This window comes from Elgaria multicarinata, chromosome 8, assembly GCF_023053635.1.
Source record: "Elgaria multicarinata webbii isolate HBS135686 ecotype San Diego chromosome 8, rElgMul1.1.pri, whole genome shotgun sequence".
In the NCBI taxonomy this organism is placed as follows: Eukaryota; Metazoa; Chordata; class Lepidosauria; order Squamata; family Anguidae; genus Elgaria; species Elgaria multicarinata.
Window position 1 is genome coordinate 55,764,517 of NC_086178.1, and position 17,059 is coordinate 55,781,575.

General features: G+C 46.9%; 2 protein-coding genes across 3 annotated transcripts; one reads left to right on the plus strand and one right to left on the minus strand.

Annotated features, from left to right (window-relative positions):
• Nucleotides 1–3,948: 3,948 nt before the first annotated feature.
• On the minus strand, nt 3,949–8,263 carry MARVELD1 (MARVEL domain containing 1). Of its 2 annotated transcripts, XM_063132497.1 has the most exons (3): nt 7,346–8,263; nt 5,035–5,205; nt 3,949–4,266 (listed from the first exon to the last, which is right to left on the minus strand). In XM_063132497.1, exon 1 carries the CDS (start codon nt 8,117–8,119, stop codon nt 7,592–7,594), a length of 528 nt encoding a protein of 175 aa, XP_062988567.1. In that variant the 5' UTR covers nt 8,120–8,263; the 3' UTR covers nt 3,949–4,266; nt 5,035–5,205; nt 7,346–7,591. The 2 variants fall into 2 exon arrangements, with proteins under 2 accessions (XP_062988567.1, XP_062988566.1); XM_063132496.1 differs by having other exon boundaries at nt 5,035–8,263.
• A 4,440-nt stretch (nt 8,264–12,703) lies between these two features.
• Nucleotides 12,704–16,556, plus strand: AVPI1 (arginine vasopressin induced 1). The gene is made up of 3 exons (XM_063131548.1): nt 12,704–12,910; nt 14,448–14,808; nt 16,051–16,556. The coding sequence occupies exons 2-3, from the start codon at nt 14,486–14,488 to the stop codon at nt 16,214–16,216; spliced, it is 489 nt and encodes a 162-aa protein (XP_062987618.1). The 5' UTR covers nt 12,704–12,910; nt 14,448–14,485; the 3' UTR covers nt 16,217–16,556.
• Nucleotides 16,557–17,059: the final 503 nt, after the last annotated feature.

Here is a 17,059-nt window from a genome sequence, read left to right on the forward strand (position 1 = left end):
TATAGATATTTTAATTCCTGTGACCAGTGACCTTTTTTAGCACATTAAAATCCTTTTTATAGTATCTCATCTACCTTTGCTACATATGTGATTGTTGGTAGCGATAAGATCCGCCTGTTTCTCAGATCTCACAGTTTTGATTTCAAGGGGTCTGGATAGGTTTTTTCTTACCTATTTGTCCACCAATCCACAAACAGCAAGCTCTCCAGAGTTCCCCCTCCCCCCTTGAGGAGAGAAGGTTCCCACTTTCAGCTGCAAAGCATGTTCTCATGATTAACAGCCCTGATGAACATCCTTGGAGTACTGGTTGCCTCACCTGATAACGGAGCCAGATGGCTGCTTGACTGATCATTCTGCCCAAGGACAACTGAACAACCCACTCCCCCAGCAACAACACCCATGTGTCTTCCCCAATAATTTGATTCTTGTAAACACCAGCCTGGCAAGGTAGGCCACAGGCCCAAGCTTCATAGCTGATATTTCGAGGGGGGCAACTAAGAAGAACAGACCCCTTGTTCTTCACAGTATAGAAAAGGGAATTCCAGCAGGTGTCATTTGTATGCATGCAGCACCTGGTGACATTCCCACTTTATCACAACAGTTAGAGGGCAGGGCTCCTGCAGCTTTAACTGTTGGGATGAAGAGGGAATTTCACCAGGTGCTGCATGCATACAAATGACACCTGCTGAAATTTCCTTTCTATACAACTGTTAAAGATACAGGACCCCATCCTCCTTTTCATATGGTCACCCTACATCAAGTCACATGACATGAAGTTATATTGCTCTGGGTTGGAGCCACACTTACTCAGAATTAGACTCATTGAAATCAATGGAGTTTAAGTTACTCATGACTAACCCATTGATTTCAATAAATCTACTTCAAGTAGGACTAAGTCTTGATCCAAGCCTCTGTTTCCATTTCTAGAGAACTTTGAATTCACATGTGAGAACCTTGGTGAGGGAAATACTGGTGAAAGGGAAAACATTGCACACAACAACACAGAAAGAGAGAGAACAAATTAGGAAAGTCATATAATTGGCTTTGTGTGGTCACAGCAGCTCACCATGGCTTATTTAAGCCACAATGGGTTGTGGCACATGCCAACTTCCCTTTTGAATACTCAAGCTGCAGTGGGCAGTTACTGTGGCTTACGATCATCTCATATGAACCCAGAGAGGTTGACTTATGCAAGGGTAAAACATCCATATGAGGTTGGTTGTGGAACATGCTACAGGCTGGGATCCTGGAAATGATCCCTTTGTGTTTGGCAATATGCTCTGGAGACTGAGGTTCCAGTTCTGCTGTCCCCCATGTTTACATTTGACATCATTGTTGCTGGCAGAACACTCCAAAATGAGCTACCCCATAATGCCATGCAGAGGTCACGTCAACATCTCCCTGTGGTCACTCAAGCTGTTTTCTCATTGCCGTCTTCTTTCTCACTGAGGCTTACCAGTGGCTTCTCCTGTTTGGGCCCATTCTCTTCCAGCTGTGATGTCCAGAAGTGTTGTGATGACTGCCTGTGTAGCAGCAATGCTCCCCCAGCAGGACTTGAATCCTCCTCCTGGAGAGCCAATGGGTTCTCAATGCATGTGTCCCACTGTCTGAGCCTGGGAGTTGACTGTTGGGATTGGAATGTCAATCTTTCCTTCCCTGTCTGGGCCTGTCTGTTTCCCTAGCAAAACACTGGTTGTTAGCAGGCTGCTGCAAGACTGAAATTCCTCTCTGAGGGGATGTCTGGAGCTTGTGGTTGTATGGTGTGTCTGTTGCTGCCCTCCCAAGGATGTAGTTGTAGATTTTGAGGATCAGGAGTGCATCATGACAGTGTATCTGTGCAAACACACACACACAGTTGCAGGAGCAGAGCATTAACTAGGATCAGCTTGACTACAACCCTATGCATAGTTACCTGGGAGCAAGCTTCAGTGAACTCAGTGGTACTTCTCCTGACTGCATATAGGTTAAACTTGGTAAATACATTGAGCTTTAACAAAAGATCTCCAGTCAGCTGAAATGCATCCTTCCATTTTCCATTAGAAATGTAAACAATCTTGCAAAGAAGTACTACCATATAAATGGCTGGCCTGAAGTAGACACCCCATCAAAGAAAAGGAAACATGTAACCATCCCGTTTAATTATTTCTCCATGCTCTAACTGCCTCTATGCTAATCTAGTCACAAATAATAGTAAAACTTGAAAGCCTTATTATCACATCATTCACTTGACAAAGCAGAGAGGGTCAGTCAGTTACTTCGATGCCCTAGCAGAAGATATCATCACTCCTGCTGTGACATAAGTCCCAGAACTGTGCTCCTCTGCTTCACCACTGGGCTCTCCTCTACAAAGTACTGTGCCGCTTCATTGAGATGGGAATGGCATTATGCCTTCTCCCTGGCAGATTGTGCCTGCTAGGTTTTATACAGTACTTAGAGCAACCAGGTATTGATTAGTGTCTACCGGGCATGATTAATGTGGAAGTGTCATCAATGTGCAATGGTATAATTGAGAGGTTGCCATGAATGCTGAGAGAGTGTCAGATGATGTGCTATGCTAGCTCTTGTTTCTATTGTATTATTTTGTTTTCTACCTTGCTGCTCAGAGTGTGTAAGATTGTGTGACTACATTAAACTAATGCAACTATAGCATGAGTGGCTGCCAACATAGTGGGATTATATGATTACACGACATGATTTCTTTAATACAATTGTTATCCAGACTACAAAATCTTCTTCCAATGTTTGCAGAATTTTATTCCCAATATGACTTGGACTCCAGAATCCTTATCTATGAATAGAACTCCCTGAAGCCAAAAGAAGTTGATGTTCTAATGTTTCAACCACCCCTCCTTTTAAAAAAAATATTTAAAAAAATCTTTTCAGGAGGGAGGAATTGACTGGATTTTTAAGTGATATAGGGGAAATACATACTGTTTAAACTGTTTCATAAAACAGCAGTGACAGAGAGATGGAACTATTTTGGAACAAGATAACTATTTTAACACAATCTTCAAATCAGATTTCTACGTTGACATATTGTGATGCCTGAAACACATGGGGCAGGAGCAGGGCATGTGAGGTCTATTGTGCTAGGTGTAAAGGTTGAGCAAACCAGGATGAGGGTTTGTAGAAACAAATTGAAAGGCTCTGGCTAGGAAGGAAACCCTACAGCATGGGTGGGGAACCTTTTTTCTATATGGGACACTGACCCATGGAAAAGTTCAGTTGGAGGCTGCAGCCAATGGTGGGCAGAACTGGAGCTTGAAGGATTGCATAGCTCTTTGTCTCTGTGTGCCACCCCATCTCTCTCACTCTCGCGCACACACAAACACACAGCAGAAGAGGAAGTGATTCCCAGTGGGGCAGTCCAGAAAGCAAGACCGGGCCCCACTACACCTGGTGAATGAGGCGATCCTGTTGGTCACAAGCTCCCTTACCCAGTCCTACAGGCAGGGTGAGCCTTTCTGTTCTGAGGCTCAAGGGAGAGTGTAGTCCTGGCAGGCCATACAATAGGTGGTGGATCTCACAATCATGTTCTGTTTATGCTGGGTGGGGGTTATGGGAGTTGTAGTCCAACACATATGGACTACAAATGCCCCCTCCCACTTTCATGGGTGTGCATTTGGAATAGCACAGAAATACTGGAGGGAGATCTGCTCCTGAATTTTGGACGAAATGGTCTGTTATGAACACACAAACACACCTTGACAGACGGCTATGCTCCACACATAAATTTATTAAAAATGTGAATTAGTTATGAAAGGGGTATCCAGAATGTAATCTTTGGGTCAGAGCCATACCCGAAATAGGTTCTGATGCAGGAACTGAGGCACAGGGATTAGCATCACAATAGGAAATGTTGAAAATTTTGTAAGAACCATCTGGAAAGCCCTACATATTTAAACCTGCCCCATATGATTTAGTGCAACTCCTCCCCACCCACCCCACCCCCGAGAAAGCCTTGGCCCGGATTTCCTTTCCCAGAGTAGCATACCATGTCATGAGATACTCAAAACCGAATGGATGTCACAGCCATTTCCCAAATGTCCTCCATGTTGCCATGTGCAGGGCTGGAGACACACAAGGCACACCAGCAGTTGCTAGAAGGGAAGTTGCAAAGCCCCTGCCTCCCCTTCCCTCCCCAAACAAGAAGATGGGGGCTTCCACTAGCTGCTGGATGGGGAGCCCTCAGTATGGAGACAGATGGCTCCTGGCTTTCAGCATGTTTGAGGCTCAGGACTCCAAGCAGAGCAATGTCTTCACCACCTACAAGGAAAAAAATACAGTCTTTGACACCATAGATAGACCGCTTCCCACTGTTCAAATCTAGCAGTGTCCTGGTTCGCACAAACATGGTATGGTGGCTTATTTCCCCTGCTCTGCATGCCATTGACATGCTGCGGGATTTGCATAATTACTCCCACCAGGTTGTGCAAACCCAGCAAGGGTGGCTTGTTGCCATGGTTAACAAGCCACTCAGAACCCATGGACTGCTGCCACCCTCTATTTTTTAACCCTTGCCCAAATTGCCTTGGCATGACCATGCCTGCTGTCTGACAATATGCTAAATGGGCCTCTACCTCCATGATGGATAATGCCCCATTCTCTGTTTCCTCCTCCTCACCTGCCGCCCGACAGTTCGTCTGTTCCATGCAAATATTATCCTGCCCAGGTCCGAAGGTCCATCTGAATATGTGGGCAAAACTTTTATTCCTGCTGCCCATTTGGAACTGGCACAGGGAAAGGGGCTACTGGTTTCCCCAAGGTGCAGTGGTGGAGCTCTGCTGCATACTTTGCCCCCATTCACCTTGCCTCCCAAGTATTAGACCTGCTTTGTTTGTCCCCTAGTCCAGCCTTCCCCAACCTGGTACTCTCCAGATGATTTGGACATCAATTCCCATCAGCCCAGCCAACATGGTCAAGAATGTTGGGAGTTGAAGTCCAAATCATCTGGAAGGCACCAGGTTGGGGAAAGCCGCATTAATCTATTATTTGAAGGGTACTTTCACCTCTCCTAAAACCAATTACTCTTACCTCCAGGTTGACGCAGTGTCATTGACTCCCCTGGGCACAGGTCTTTGCAGCAGGCTCATGTCCTGGCCGTAGGATGTACTCTGGCCGACCCAGGAAGAGGGGTGGATTTCTTTCAAAGCAATTGGCATAGAGCAGTTCCTCCATACTCCAAATTGGAGCGGCTCAGTTACCCTTGGCAGAACACAATACCGAAAATGAAAATGGTTGAGAGCATCGTTTGCATTAAGAACAGTTTCAGGCACGTCCAGAAGCTGAAGGTAGATGGTTTTTTGTTGAAACTCCTATTGTGTCATGAGCAAAAGGGCAGGTGGAAATGGGCTTCCCATCTGGAGGTGCTGGAATAGGGTCCCCTGCTGATGAGAGAGGGAGACTCCCACAAGAATGAGCCCTCTCCACCATTTGAAAATGATTGGTACAGGAGGCACTTTAGCTGTTGCATCTTGGCCAAAGGAAGTCATGGTAGCTGCTCAGGGAGTCTGGCATGATTCGACAGTAGAAGTTTGGAGAGGTGGCACTTCTGTATTTCAGAGGCACTGTCCACCTCCGGCGTGGCAGCGGTAAAATCTAATGTATGCATGAGCGTAACAAAGCCTTCAGCAACTGGTCTGAATGGGTTATTGACCCTGGCTCCAATCTTTGAATATCTACAGGTGTCACATTCTAAAACTATCACACCTAGTCACAAGATATTCTGGTGTAGTACCAGATAGCACTGGATCCTGCTTCCCTGCTAGGCACTGGGGAATTTAGCCACTTTGGCCCCTGACCCTCTCAGGTGTTTTCCATACAATTTAAGTTTTCTTTTTTGTTGCTTGGATGATTCCCCCCCCTCCCCTTTGGAGTTAAACACCTCATTTGAGAGAAATTTCCTACAGTGTCAACATTGCAACTGCAGTGCCCATTTGCACGTTTTTGTCCAGAGTTTCTCTTCCCATGTTCTTCCAAAGGGTGGGATTTATCTTAAGTGCTTCATGCAGAATAAACCGGGCACTTATCCCTAATTGCAGGGGCAGAAGGATACATGGCCCTACCATAAAAGGTGCTAACCACAGCCTGGAATCTAGAATGTAGCTCTATCCCCTGCCAGTAAGATGTCTTCTTTATAGCCTGATCTTGGGTATTTTTAGGGACCCCAGAGATTCTTAATTCTGAAATACCTGTCTATTAACGATACCCTACTATATATCAGGACTGGGTTCCAATGCAATAAGGACCGAACCAGGGTGAATGCAAATCTTGGATCCACTCTGGTTCCAATTCTGTCCTCAGCTGACCACGGGCATATCTTTGCCATTTCCACAAGGGCCCCCTGCTCACTCTCTCTCTCTCTGTCCCACCACCACACATCCTGCAGAGGGCTCCAATGTTCCCTACTGTTTATAATGGTTTGGCTAGTGGGGCAGCTTGTTGTCATATGAGGCAATGGCCCAGTGAGATTTCAGGACAGTCAAGCATTTGTTAATACAAGGAGTAATGAGAGCAACATTTATGATCAAAAGTCAAACATTTATGATCAGAGGGCTTAATTTGGAGGCTTGCTAGAGCTCAGAATTGTAAACCACAAGTTCAGCTCTGAAATCCCATTTTGGTGTCAGTGCTTATCTCTGGGACATATTAAATAGTAATTTACTAATCTCTGAGCATATGGAAAGTGTATCTCTCTCTTATTTTACTAGGCATACCCCCTGGCCAACACCTGGGGTTAAAAGTAGGTCTTCTAGGTTGGAAAATGCAAGTTCCCAATAGCATGAGTCTTGATACCTCTATTTTTGTAAACTAAGAACTGATTACTAAACTAATGCTATGCTATGCTGTAATGTCTATATCAGGGTTGTATCTATAAATGGCAAAAGTTTAAAAAGAAACCATAATTTATAAATATCTGAACAAAAAACAAAATACCATTGCCCCCACCCCCCCAAAATGTCACGGAAGCCTGTGGGGATGGTTTTTAAGATCTTGTTTATAAGTCCCGAAATAGGATAATATTAATAATATACATAATGGAGCACCTCGAAGGATGAATATTCAAAATTACTAAACATTAATTAATTCAGTGTGAGTGGGTGAGATCTTATGTAGATGGTATAAAAACAAATGGGCAAGGACTACAAGCTAAGTAAAATCTACTCCTGTGCAGATTGTGAATAATACTGAATTACCATAGGCTTGCTATGCCGTTCACATATGCTGGAATCACAGACCAGGCCAAACTTTCCCAGACCCACAGAGACCCACTTGCCAAGTGAAGGAAGATAACAGATGGTGAATACCCACAATTTGGCTCCAAGGTTTCATCTTAAGGATTTACCATTTCTAGCTTCTGGGTCATGAAAGAATGTATCCATCTGTATATGAAAATGTCAGTATGTCAATTAGCAATAGCATCCGTCAGTACTAGCAAGATAAAGGCGACATTTTATCTCTCCATCCTCAGGAAGCCAATGATAGGTCTGGAGTAAGGAGCAGTCTGTAAGGAGAATGTGTGTGAGCCTTGTCCAGCTGTTTGAAGAAGGGTCTGTCCATCCCTGTCCATCTGTCTGTTGTCTGGCATCTTTCAGTTGATATCATGGTGCCCCCGGAAACGCCGGCCCAGGCAGTAGAGTCCTGAGAGTAAGTATAAGAAGGCGCTGCAAGCTGCAAAGACAGCGGCCGTCAAGTAGCCACTGTAACTGCAGGGGCGGGTGTAGCCTGGTACGTTGCAGTACCTCAACTTATGTGCCTTCTGGCCCATGATGCCCCCAGCAGCAGTGAAGAGAATGACCCCAACTAGCAGATCGTGCACGAGGTTTGTCATGAGCCAGCGGGCCCCCAGCACCGGCACCAGAGCCCAGCGGCCCAACAGGCTGAGCCCAAAGAGGGCCAAGGTGAGCAGCCAGACCAGGACCGCCGCAAAGACAGCAAAGTAGGTGGCTCCTTCATACCTGTGCGATGCCAAAGTCACCCAACAGCCAGCACCCAACACCAGCTGAATTAGGCGCAGTATTCCCAACGGACTTCGCAGGAAGGGCCTGTTCAGGCTCAGAGAATCTCTAGATGCTGGGCAAGGGGGTGGCGGTGAGGAAGGGGGTGGTGGAAGAGGCATGTTGGAACGCTGGGGCCTCCGGTCGCTCCTGTCCGGTCCAGTGCCTTCAGCAGGCGAGCTAAGCTCACCCCCTCCCTCCCAGGTACTTCCTCTGTCTGCAGCTGCCAAACATCTGCAGCTTAACGGTCTTTCCTGCACTGGGGCCTCTCTGTTTCCCCGGCCCTGCCCCTCCTTTCCCTCCCCCTTGCCCCTCCTCTTCTCTGGGTGGTTCTATCCCGCCATCCTCCTGCTAACAGCTCCCTCCCTCTCTCCTCCACGCCCCTGCAGTCTCCACTGAGATCTCTCAAAATATCTATTAAGGCAGGCGTCTATATCAGAGTTTCCTTAGCCAAACGCTATGAGCTGTAGTACTTTAGCTGACGGAACTCTGTGTAAACAAGCCTTCCCTAAGTTGGTGCCCTCCAGATGTTTTGGACAACAACTCCCATCAGTCCTAGCCAGCACAGCCAATAGTCAAAGATGAGTTGGAGTCTGAAACATCTGGAGGGCTCTAGGTTGGGAAGGGCTGGAACACAAAGGTTGGCTCAGAATGCGGGTGCTGCAGGTGCTAAGTTTTACCTCTCTCTTGCAAATTCTGAGTTCTACCTCTTTTAGCAAACTCTGCAATTATGATCTCCTCTGGTTAGCTTTACCATTCAAAATTGTGCAAGCAAGTTTATTTATTATTTATTTATTTATTACATTTATATACCGCCCCATAGCCAAAGCTCTCGGGCAGTTTATTCTCTGAGCATTAAAAAGTATACAAAATTTAAAACCATCAAAAATATAAAACACAACAGTATAAAAACAACGGTATCCATTTTAAAAACAACAGTTGTGGGTTCCGTTAAAAAAAAAAAAAACTTAGCATTGTTAAATGCTGTTAAATGCCTGGGAGAAGAGAAGAGTCTTGACCTGGCACCAAAAAGATAACAGTGTTGGCACCAGGTGGGCCTCATCGGGGAGATCATTCCATAATTGGGGGGCCACCACTGAAAAGGCCCTCTCCCTTGTTGCCGTCCTCTGAGCTTCTCTCAGAGTAGGCACTTGGAGGAGGACCTTAGATGTTGAATGCAGTGTATGGGTAGGTTCATCTCAGGAGAGGCGTTCCATCAGGCATTTTGGTCCCAAGCCATGTAGAGCTTTATAGGTTAAAACCAGCACCTTGAATTGGGATGGAAAAGTATAGGCAGCCAATGCAAGCGGGCCAGAATCGGTGTTACATGTTTGAACCTTCTGGTTCCAGTTATCAATCTCGCCGCTGCATTTTGCACAAGCTGCAGCTTCTGAAACAACTTCAAAGGCTGCCCCACGTAGAGGGCATTGCAGTAATCTAATTTGGAGGTTACCAGAGTATGGACAACTGAAGCTAGGTTATCCCTGTCCAGATAAGGGTGTAGCTGGGCCACCAACCGGAGTTGGTAGAAAGCACTCTGTGCCACAGAGGCCACCTGGGCCTCAAGTAACAGAGATGGTTCTAGGAGAACCCCCAAGCTACGAACCTGCTCCTTCAAGGGGAGGGCAACCCCTTTCTGAACAGGTTGAACACCCACCATCAGGTCAGAAGAGCCACCCACCAGCAGCATCTCAGTCTTGTCTGGATTGGGGTTTCAGTTTATTAACCTTCATCCAGTCCATTGTCACAGCCAGGCCTCACCTGCTGAAGATGAAAAGGAGAAGCAGAGCTGCATGTCATCAGCATACTGATGACAACGCACTTCAAAACTCCGGATGAACGTACCCAACGGTTTTAAACATATTAAACAGCATGGGGGAGAAGATTGATCCCTGCAGAATCCCATACTGGAAAGTCCATGGGGCCGAGCAATGTTCCCCAAGCACCACCTTCTGGAGCCGACCCACCAAGTAGGAGCGGAACCACTGCAATGCAGTGCCTCCCACTCCCAACTCAGCCAGACATTCTAGAAGTATACCATGGTCGATGGTATCGAAAGCCGCTGAGAGATCAAGGAGAATCAACAGAGTCACACTCCCTCTCCTGTCTTTCTCTCGACATAGGTCATCATACAGGGCGACCAAGGCTGTTTCCGTGCCAAAACCAGGCCTGAAACCCGACTGAAATGCATCCAGATAATCAGTCTCATCCAAGAGTGTCTGGAGTTGGCCTGCAACCACCCGCTCAAGGACCTTGCCCAGGAATGGAACATTTGCCACCAGCCTGTAGTTACTAAGATTTTCTGGGTCCAAGGAAGTTTTCTTCAAGAGTGGTCTCACTACCACCCCTTTCAAAAGGCCTGGGACCACTCCCTCTCGCAGAGAGGCATTAATCACTTCCTTGGCCCAGCCAGCTGTTCCATCTCTGCTAGCTTTTATTAGCTAAGAGGGGCAAGGATCCAGTACAGAGATGGTTGCGCGATCCTGCTCTCTCCCAGGTGTCACAATTCGGATCATCTTTCAATATTCTAAAAAGACAGACAGACTTCTTCTTACACTTCTGGTCTAATATGTGGGGTGGGGGTGGAGAGAACTTGTATGAGTTTAAATATGCAAACTGCAAAGCTTGTGCATTTAAACCCCACCAGTCCTCTAGCCTGCCTAAAAGTTGGGGTGCAAAAACAGAGGGGAGGGAAAAATAGTAGCGGGGCAGTTCATCTGGTTTGCAGGCCTTTTAAAGACAAAATTGCAAACTGTTTAATTGTTTAAAGAAATAGGAGGGCCGGCCACCCCTACCATACCCCAGGCTATGGGCCTGAACCCCACTGTCTTCTTCTTTCTAATGTCCAAAGGCACCCTCTGTCCCAGCTGCTTTGAACTAGTGTGACCCCTGCAGGCCTTTCCCTTTGTTCACTGGGGAATTTCAAAAGTCCTTGGCTTGAACCCAAGGCTGGCTCACTTACTTCAGCATTTCACTTGAAAACCACACCCTTTGTGCCTAATTATAGTAAAGAAAGGAGGAGGCTTATTAAGGAAATAGGAGTTGTGTCATGCAGAATATGGAACTAAGCTGTCCAGAAAAACAAGTCACAAATGTTCTTTCTAGACTTTACATGGACTCATACTCTGATGCAATTTACTTTTTAGTATGATAAAAACAATGGCTACCATCACATCTAAATCCCAGGTGTGACCATCAATTTACCCACAAAGGGAGAGGCGGGTAAGAAATAAATAAATATTATTATTATTATTATTGTTATTATTATTATTATTATTGTTATTATTATTATTATTCCTTAAATTCATAACCTTTCTGAGGTTGACCATGTGGTTCTCTCTCTCCACACACACACACACACACACGTTGTCAACTCCTCTCCTAAACCAGGTTCAGTCTAGCCTGTCCTCTCTCAAAGGTGAATATTAAAAAATGTGACTGTCTATTAACATATCAAAGGACCCATTCTTGAAATAATTCCAATTTTAAACTTAGTGGACTTCATAACTTTCATAAGATCCTGAAAGCAATGAGTTTTGTGTGTGCTGCATTGTGTTAAGTTACATGGGGCCACTTCACACATGCCATGGGTGAAGAAAAGCTTGTATAAATCATGTACACCATCCTTTGTGAAAAAACATGGCTGCAGCTACACATTTAAAAGCTGCTGCATGCTGGAGTTTTCAAAAAGTTGAAACTGCATCAAAACAAATACTTTGTGTGCTGTTTTAACGCATGCCAATGTATCCCCTTTTTTCTCTATGAGACTGTAGGGTCCTGTGTATGGAGTGGATAAAACAAAACACATTCTTTGAAACATGGCAGGTGACAAAGCTGCCAAGTTAACCCTCCCTGTGCATCGTCTTGGGAATCAAAGGAATAAACTGATGGCATTTTCTGTCTCTCCCGGCCCCCCTCAAGAGAACACAGCGGCAAGAATTTATGCCCGAGAGTTCTGCCTAACTTCTGGCTTCCTGGCACATGGGACCTGGCTGCGGAGCCCGTGACTTCCTTCCACGTTGGCCCTTTGCACGTGTCTGCCTGCGACTGCATTGCATGGCTCCGTGGAGTGCAGTAGGCCTTTTCCAAAAGTTTTCTCTTCTGATGATGAATAACTAGACAGATCCATTTTACAGGCGCGGAAGTCGCTGAAACTCTGAAAAGCCAGGCGAGACAGTGTCACACAGGCTAGCGACCCCTTCTAGCGCCCCACCCCCGACCCCGACCATTTCAGGCTACTGCCAGATGAGCCGCCGATTCTCCACGCCCTTGTTCCCCATCCCAGGAACTCCTAACCCTGCATTTGCAGATAGCAAAGAGAGGCTTCGGCACGAGCTAACAAACAGGTCGGGGGGGGGGGGCAAGCACAAACGAAGCGAGAAGCGGGGGAAAGGGTAAAAGAAGTCGCTCGTGTCATGCTTGTGACATTGCACGATCGGGGTTGGCCGCAAGCCAACGGCTTTTACCGGGGGTTGATCTCATGATCGAACTGAACCAACATACACAGACACCGTCCCTGTCAAACAGAGGAAGAAGCCACCCATCACAGCAACTCCCCATTTTCTCCTTGCAAGCTAACGCCCTTCCCACTGACGTCAAGAATTCTGCCTGCCACGCGTTACCACAGGAGGCATCAGAGCCCCGCCCTCTCTTCACCTGATTGGTTAGCCGGTTATGATCGGAGTTCGGATTTAGAACCCTGGAGTTAGGAGGCAAAGGAAGCTGATTGGCTGAGAAGCATGTTGTCTGTTCTCCTCAATGGACAAAGGAGTCTCCTCCGTCTAAGCCTGTGAATGACGGGAATCGGCTTGGGAAGAGGCGAACGTGATCGAAGCGCCTACAAGAGCCCGCCCTGGCGGGTCTCCAGGAGCCTTCGAAAGACCCGGGCCCCCAAGGAGAACAGCCGCCTCCAGGTCTGTGAGTGCCGAGGACCCTAAATCTGGTCAGGGTCTTAGGCGTCAGCCTCGATCTGTGATTGTTAAGATTCCGTGTTTCCGGGGTGGGTGGCGCAGAGATACACGGTCCCTTGTAGAGGTAGAGTGGGAACCAAAGGTACCAAGATCTCGCGGCAGACAGTCGATCAGAAAACTCCCTTTTTATTAGAGGAATTTCCTTTTAGTTGGGCAGCTGCTTGTTTATTACTTTGGCACTCTGCTCTTCCTCCGAGAAGTTCAGAACTATTCTGCGTGGTTATAGAATGACTAATCCTAGATCACAGCCCCCCTCAGCGAGGCTCAGTGCCCGCATGGATTAATTTATTAATAGCAGTATTATTAATGATAAGGAGCTGAGGGGCAGCGTATATTGGAGATAAACCTGCAAAGTAAGTGAGGGCGACACAGAATATGACCGACCTGTTGTTGTCACCCAGTGATCTTCTTATGCTGAGCAGGAACCCAAACCTAGATCTCTCCGGGGTCTAGCACCGGCTCTCTTTCTAGCCAGACCCAACACCCGCCTCTGCACAGCACCGGGGCCTAGGGATATGTATGAGGAATGCCAGTTTCGATATAATGCCGTTTTCCATGCTATCGAGCTACAGTGATGCATCTTAAGCTCTTGGGAAATGAGGCGTGCGCTTTGCTCCCCTTCCCCATCTAGATTTGTGGGTTGAATAACATTGGCTGGCTGGGGATGTTGGGAGTTGTAGTCCAACATATCCGAAGGGGCAAGGCTGAAGGAGGATCAGCCCACAGTGCTTTGAGGGGTGGAGGCTGTGGTGGATTAGCTTGCATTGCCCACTTTTTCCTGGTGTACCCTGGAAAAATGGATCACGTTTGTTGGAAGTAGCTGCGGTTGCTAGGCTTGGTCAGGCATAAGAGATGCCACACCCTGGAAGGCTGATGGGAAAAGACTTAACCTGCCCAGCGCAAGAATGTGAGCAGCTGCTGCCGCTGCTGCTACCCCACATGGCTCCACCCTGGCACTCATCCCAGCCTGGGTGGAATTTGCATGCATGCAAAGCAGCTGGCAGTGCCATCCTTCACTGTTAGCCTGAAGCTGTTTTGCTGTGGCTCCTCCTTCCAATGGGTTGAGCACACCTGCACTCTGCAAGCACTGGTCTGACTTAGGATTTTGACACTCATTCCAGTGGCATGGCATCTGGATGGGGATGTCATCAGCCCACGGTCAAGGAGAAGCTCAGCACTCTTGTTTGGGAGAAGAATGATGCCCTACATCTGACAGCCTGCATGGACAGAAGATGGGCCAGGGGGCAGTTGCCTCTGTAAAACTAGGAGTTCCCACTCCTACAAGGGAGGAGGTGGCTCAGTTCTGGAAGTGGGCTGAAAGTATGGGTACTTCAAAGTAAAATTATGGAATGACTGTATCCTGTACATCTGCTTTACAATGGAAAGGCACAGGTTTAAGATGCAAAGGTGACAAGAGAGCAACCACTGACAGGATCAGCTAACAGTTTTGCTGCTTCACCCTATTTCATCTCTTCCACAGAACCACCTCCAGCTACAGAGCGGAGGGACTCTAGCGGCATGGGGACCCCAGCCTCTATTGCCTGTGACTTGCCACAGCCTCAGACCCCCAGATCCTGCACTCGCAAGAGAGCGTCTGCCAACATCTTTCAGGGAGTGGGGTTATGGCAGTTGCGCCGTCTCTTCCACAGCAGCGGAGATGCACAAGCAGAGGAGCGGGCCCAGCTAGTCTGGGAGTGTGCAGAGAATCGCTGCATTACCCAGGCCCTGGAACAGCTCCATAGAAGGCAGAGAAAACAGAGGCTGCGATCGCACCTGAGGCCCCCTTCCGAAAAGGGCAGTGGCACCAGACTCGTCGAGCTACAGCATTTCAGCCGCTTACGGTATGGTCTCCATTTTCATGATAGCACACTGCTTTCCAAGTCCTTAGTGGGCCATGAACCACTCCTGCACCCAGTCTCCCAGAATAAAGGGATTGCTGTGCTCTGCGTGGGGCTGCCCTTAAAGATAGCTCGGAAACTGCAGTCGGTACAGAATGTGGCGCCTAAAATGCTTGCAGGAGCTGGGCATGTGGACTATATTGCATGAGTTCAGTACTAGTTACATAGGCTGGCAATTCATTTCTAAGCCCAATTTAAGGTGTTGGTTTTAGCCTTGTAAAAGCCGTAAACATTTGGGACCAGGTTGTCTGAAGGACCACCTGCACTCATACCTGCCCAAGCATTGAGATCAGTATCTGAGGCCCTGCTCTTTGGACTACCAGTAAGGGTTATTAGATTGGTGCTAGGGACAGGGCTTCTGCAGTGTGGCCTCACACCCAGGCAAAGTTGTTGTGTATTCTATCTTGACAATCTCAGCTTTTCGTTTTTAAACAAAACAAACAAAAACCTTTCTAGCTCCTACAGCTGCAAAGACAGACTGAAAAGTGTGTGGTAATGTGCAACCTCTGAGAGAAGAGCAGGGGCAAAGTTTTCTGTAGCTCTTCCCTCTCACCCTCAATGAATAGAAACAGAATGTATTTATGCAGAACTAGTAAATGTAGTTAATATTGACTATAACTTTTTTTTTAATTCTTGAAGCGTAGAACTGGGAGAGCAACCGTGCTTCTCCTCAACTAGTAAGATGTTGCACATGCAGGAGCTGCCCTAAGCATGAAAAGTGTAAATACTTGATCACATCTTGCTGGGTCAAAGCACACATACATCTACTGACTGTGCTTGGTCATATTAATAAAACATATATATATATATATATATATATATATATATATATATATATACACACACACACACACACACACACACACACACACACACACTCACTCACTTTCTTGAAGGCATTTTATATGAACATCTACAATTGTATCTTGGAGAAGTAGATTTCATAATTATGCATTGTGTAAAGAAATACTTTTAGTCCATCCTTAATCTAAGGCTAATCAGTGGCGGTGGGGGGGGGGCAGGGAAAGATAATAATCAATAGTGGTTTTGCACTGAACTCTTTCCCCTCCTCTCTTTTGAGAAAAGCCAGCATGGCAGGTCTCATTTCCCTCCTTTCTGTATGGATTGGTTACTTCTCAGAGAATATATTTCAGCTCTTCATGGGTGCCTTTTTTCTCCCCCCAGGATTGAAGACTGTACTACATCTTGTGGTGGTGCTGATAGCGGCAGTGGCAGCAACAGCAGTAAGGAAACCGAGACTGCTGATCAAAGTGGCCATTACACTGCTTCTCACTACAGAAAGAAAAGGGGGACCGGAGCTGCAGGCTACCTGCACCAGCTCCACCGGTGAGCAACTGAACCTGAAACTCACGCCAACAGTTGTGGTTAAATGTCACAGTATAGGACAAGAGAGGCCTGAAATTGAGGGGGCCTAATGTCAGGCGCTCTTCAGCCCTGCTATTTAATAATCGCCTGTTGGAGGAGGATCTTTGAGACAACCGAAGTTCTCCTGCTTCAAGTGGGCAGTCACAGCAGAGAGACTTGAAATCAAGCCACTCAGCCTCAAGCACTTCTGCTTGTTCTGGTTACTTAAGGCTTGATCACGTCTTGCTGGGCCAAAGCACAAACACTACATCCACTGACTGCATTGAGTCCTATTTAATAAAGCACATATATACTTCCTCTGCGAAGGCACTTTATATGAACATCTCCCGCTATAGCAATTATATCTTGGAGAAATGGATTTCAGAATTATGCATTGTGTTAAAAAGTATTTTTAGTCTCTCCTCGGTCTAAAGCCAGCCAATAGAGGGTGGGGGAGAGAATAATAGATTTTGGGTTTGCACTGAAAGCACATACAAGTTCTGGCATGATCGTTTTATCCTAGACTAGGGGCAGGGAACCATTTTTTGGTTGAGGACTGCCTGCCAATGCTGGGTGGTGCCAGAGGCAAAAGTGGGCGCAGTTATCCTTTCTTCTCTCTCCCTCCCAGGCTGCCAGGGAAGGCGAGATCACGCACACTAGAGGTCTTAACGTATCACTAGCAGAGGAACTGATGAAATTAGGTCTACAATTGCATGTGGTCCAAGGCCCACAGGTGTCCCACCTTTGCAAAACACTTACCTGTAACATGGGTATAAACAGCCTCTGTAGATGCTGCTAATGGTAACAGGTATGGAGGCAGAGTCAGCCT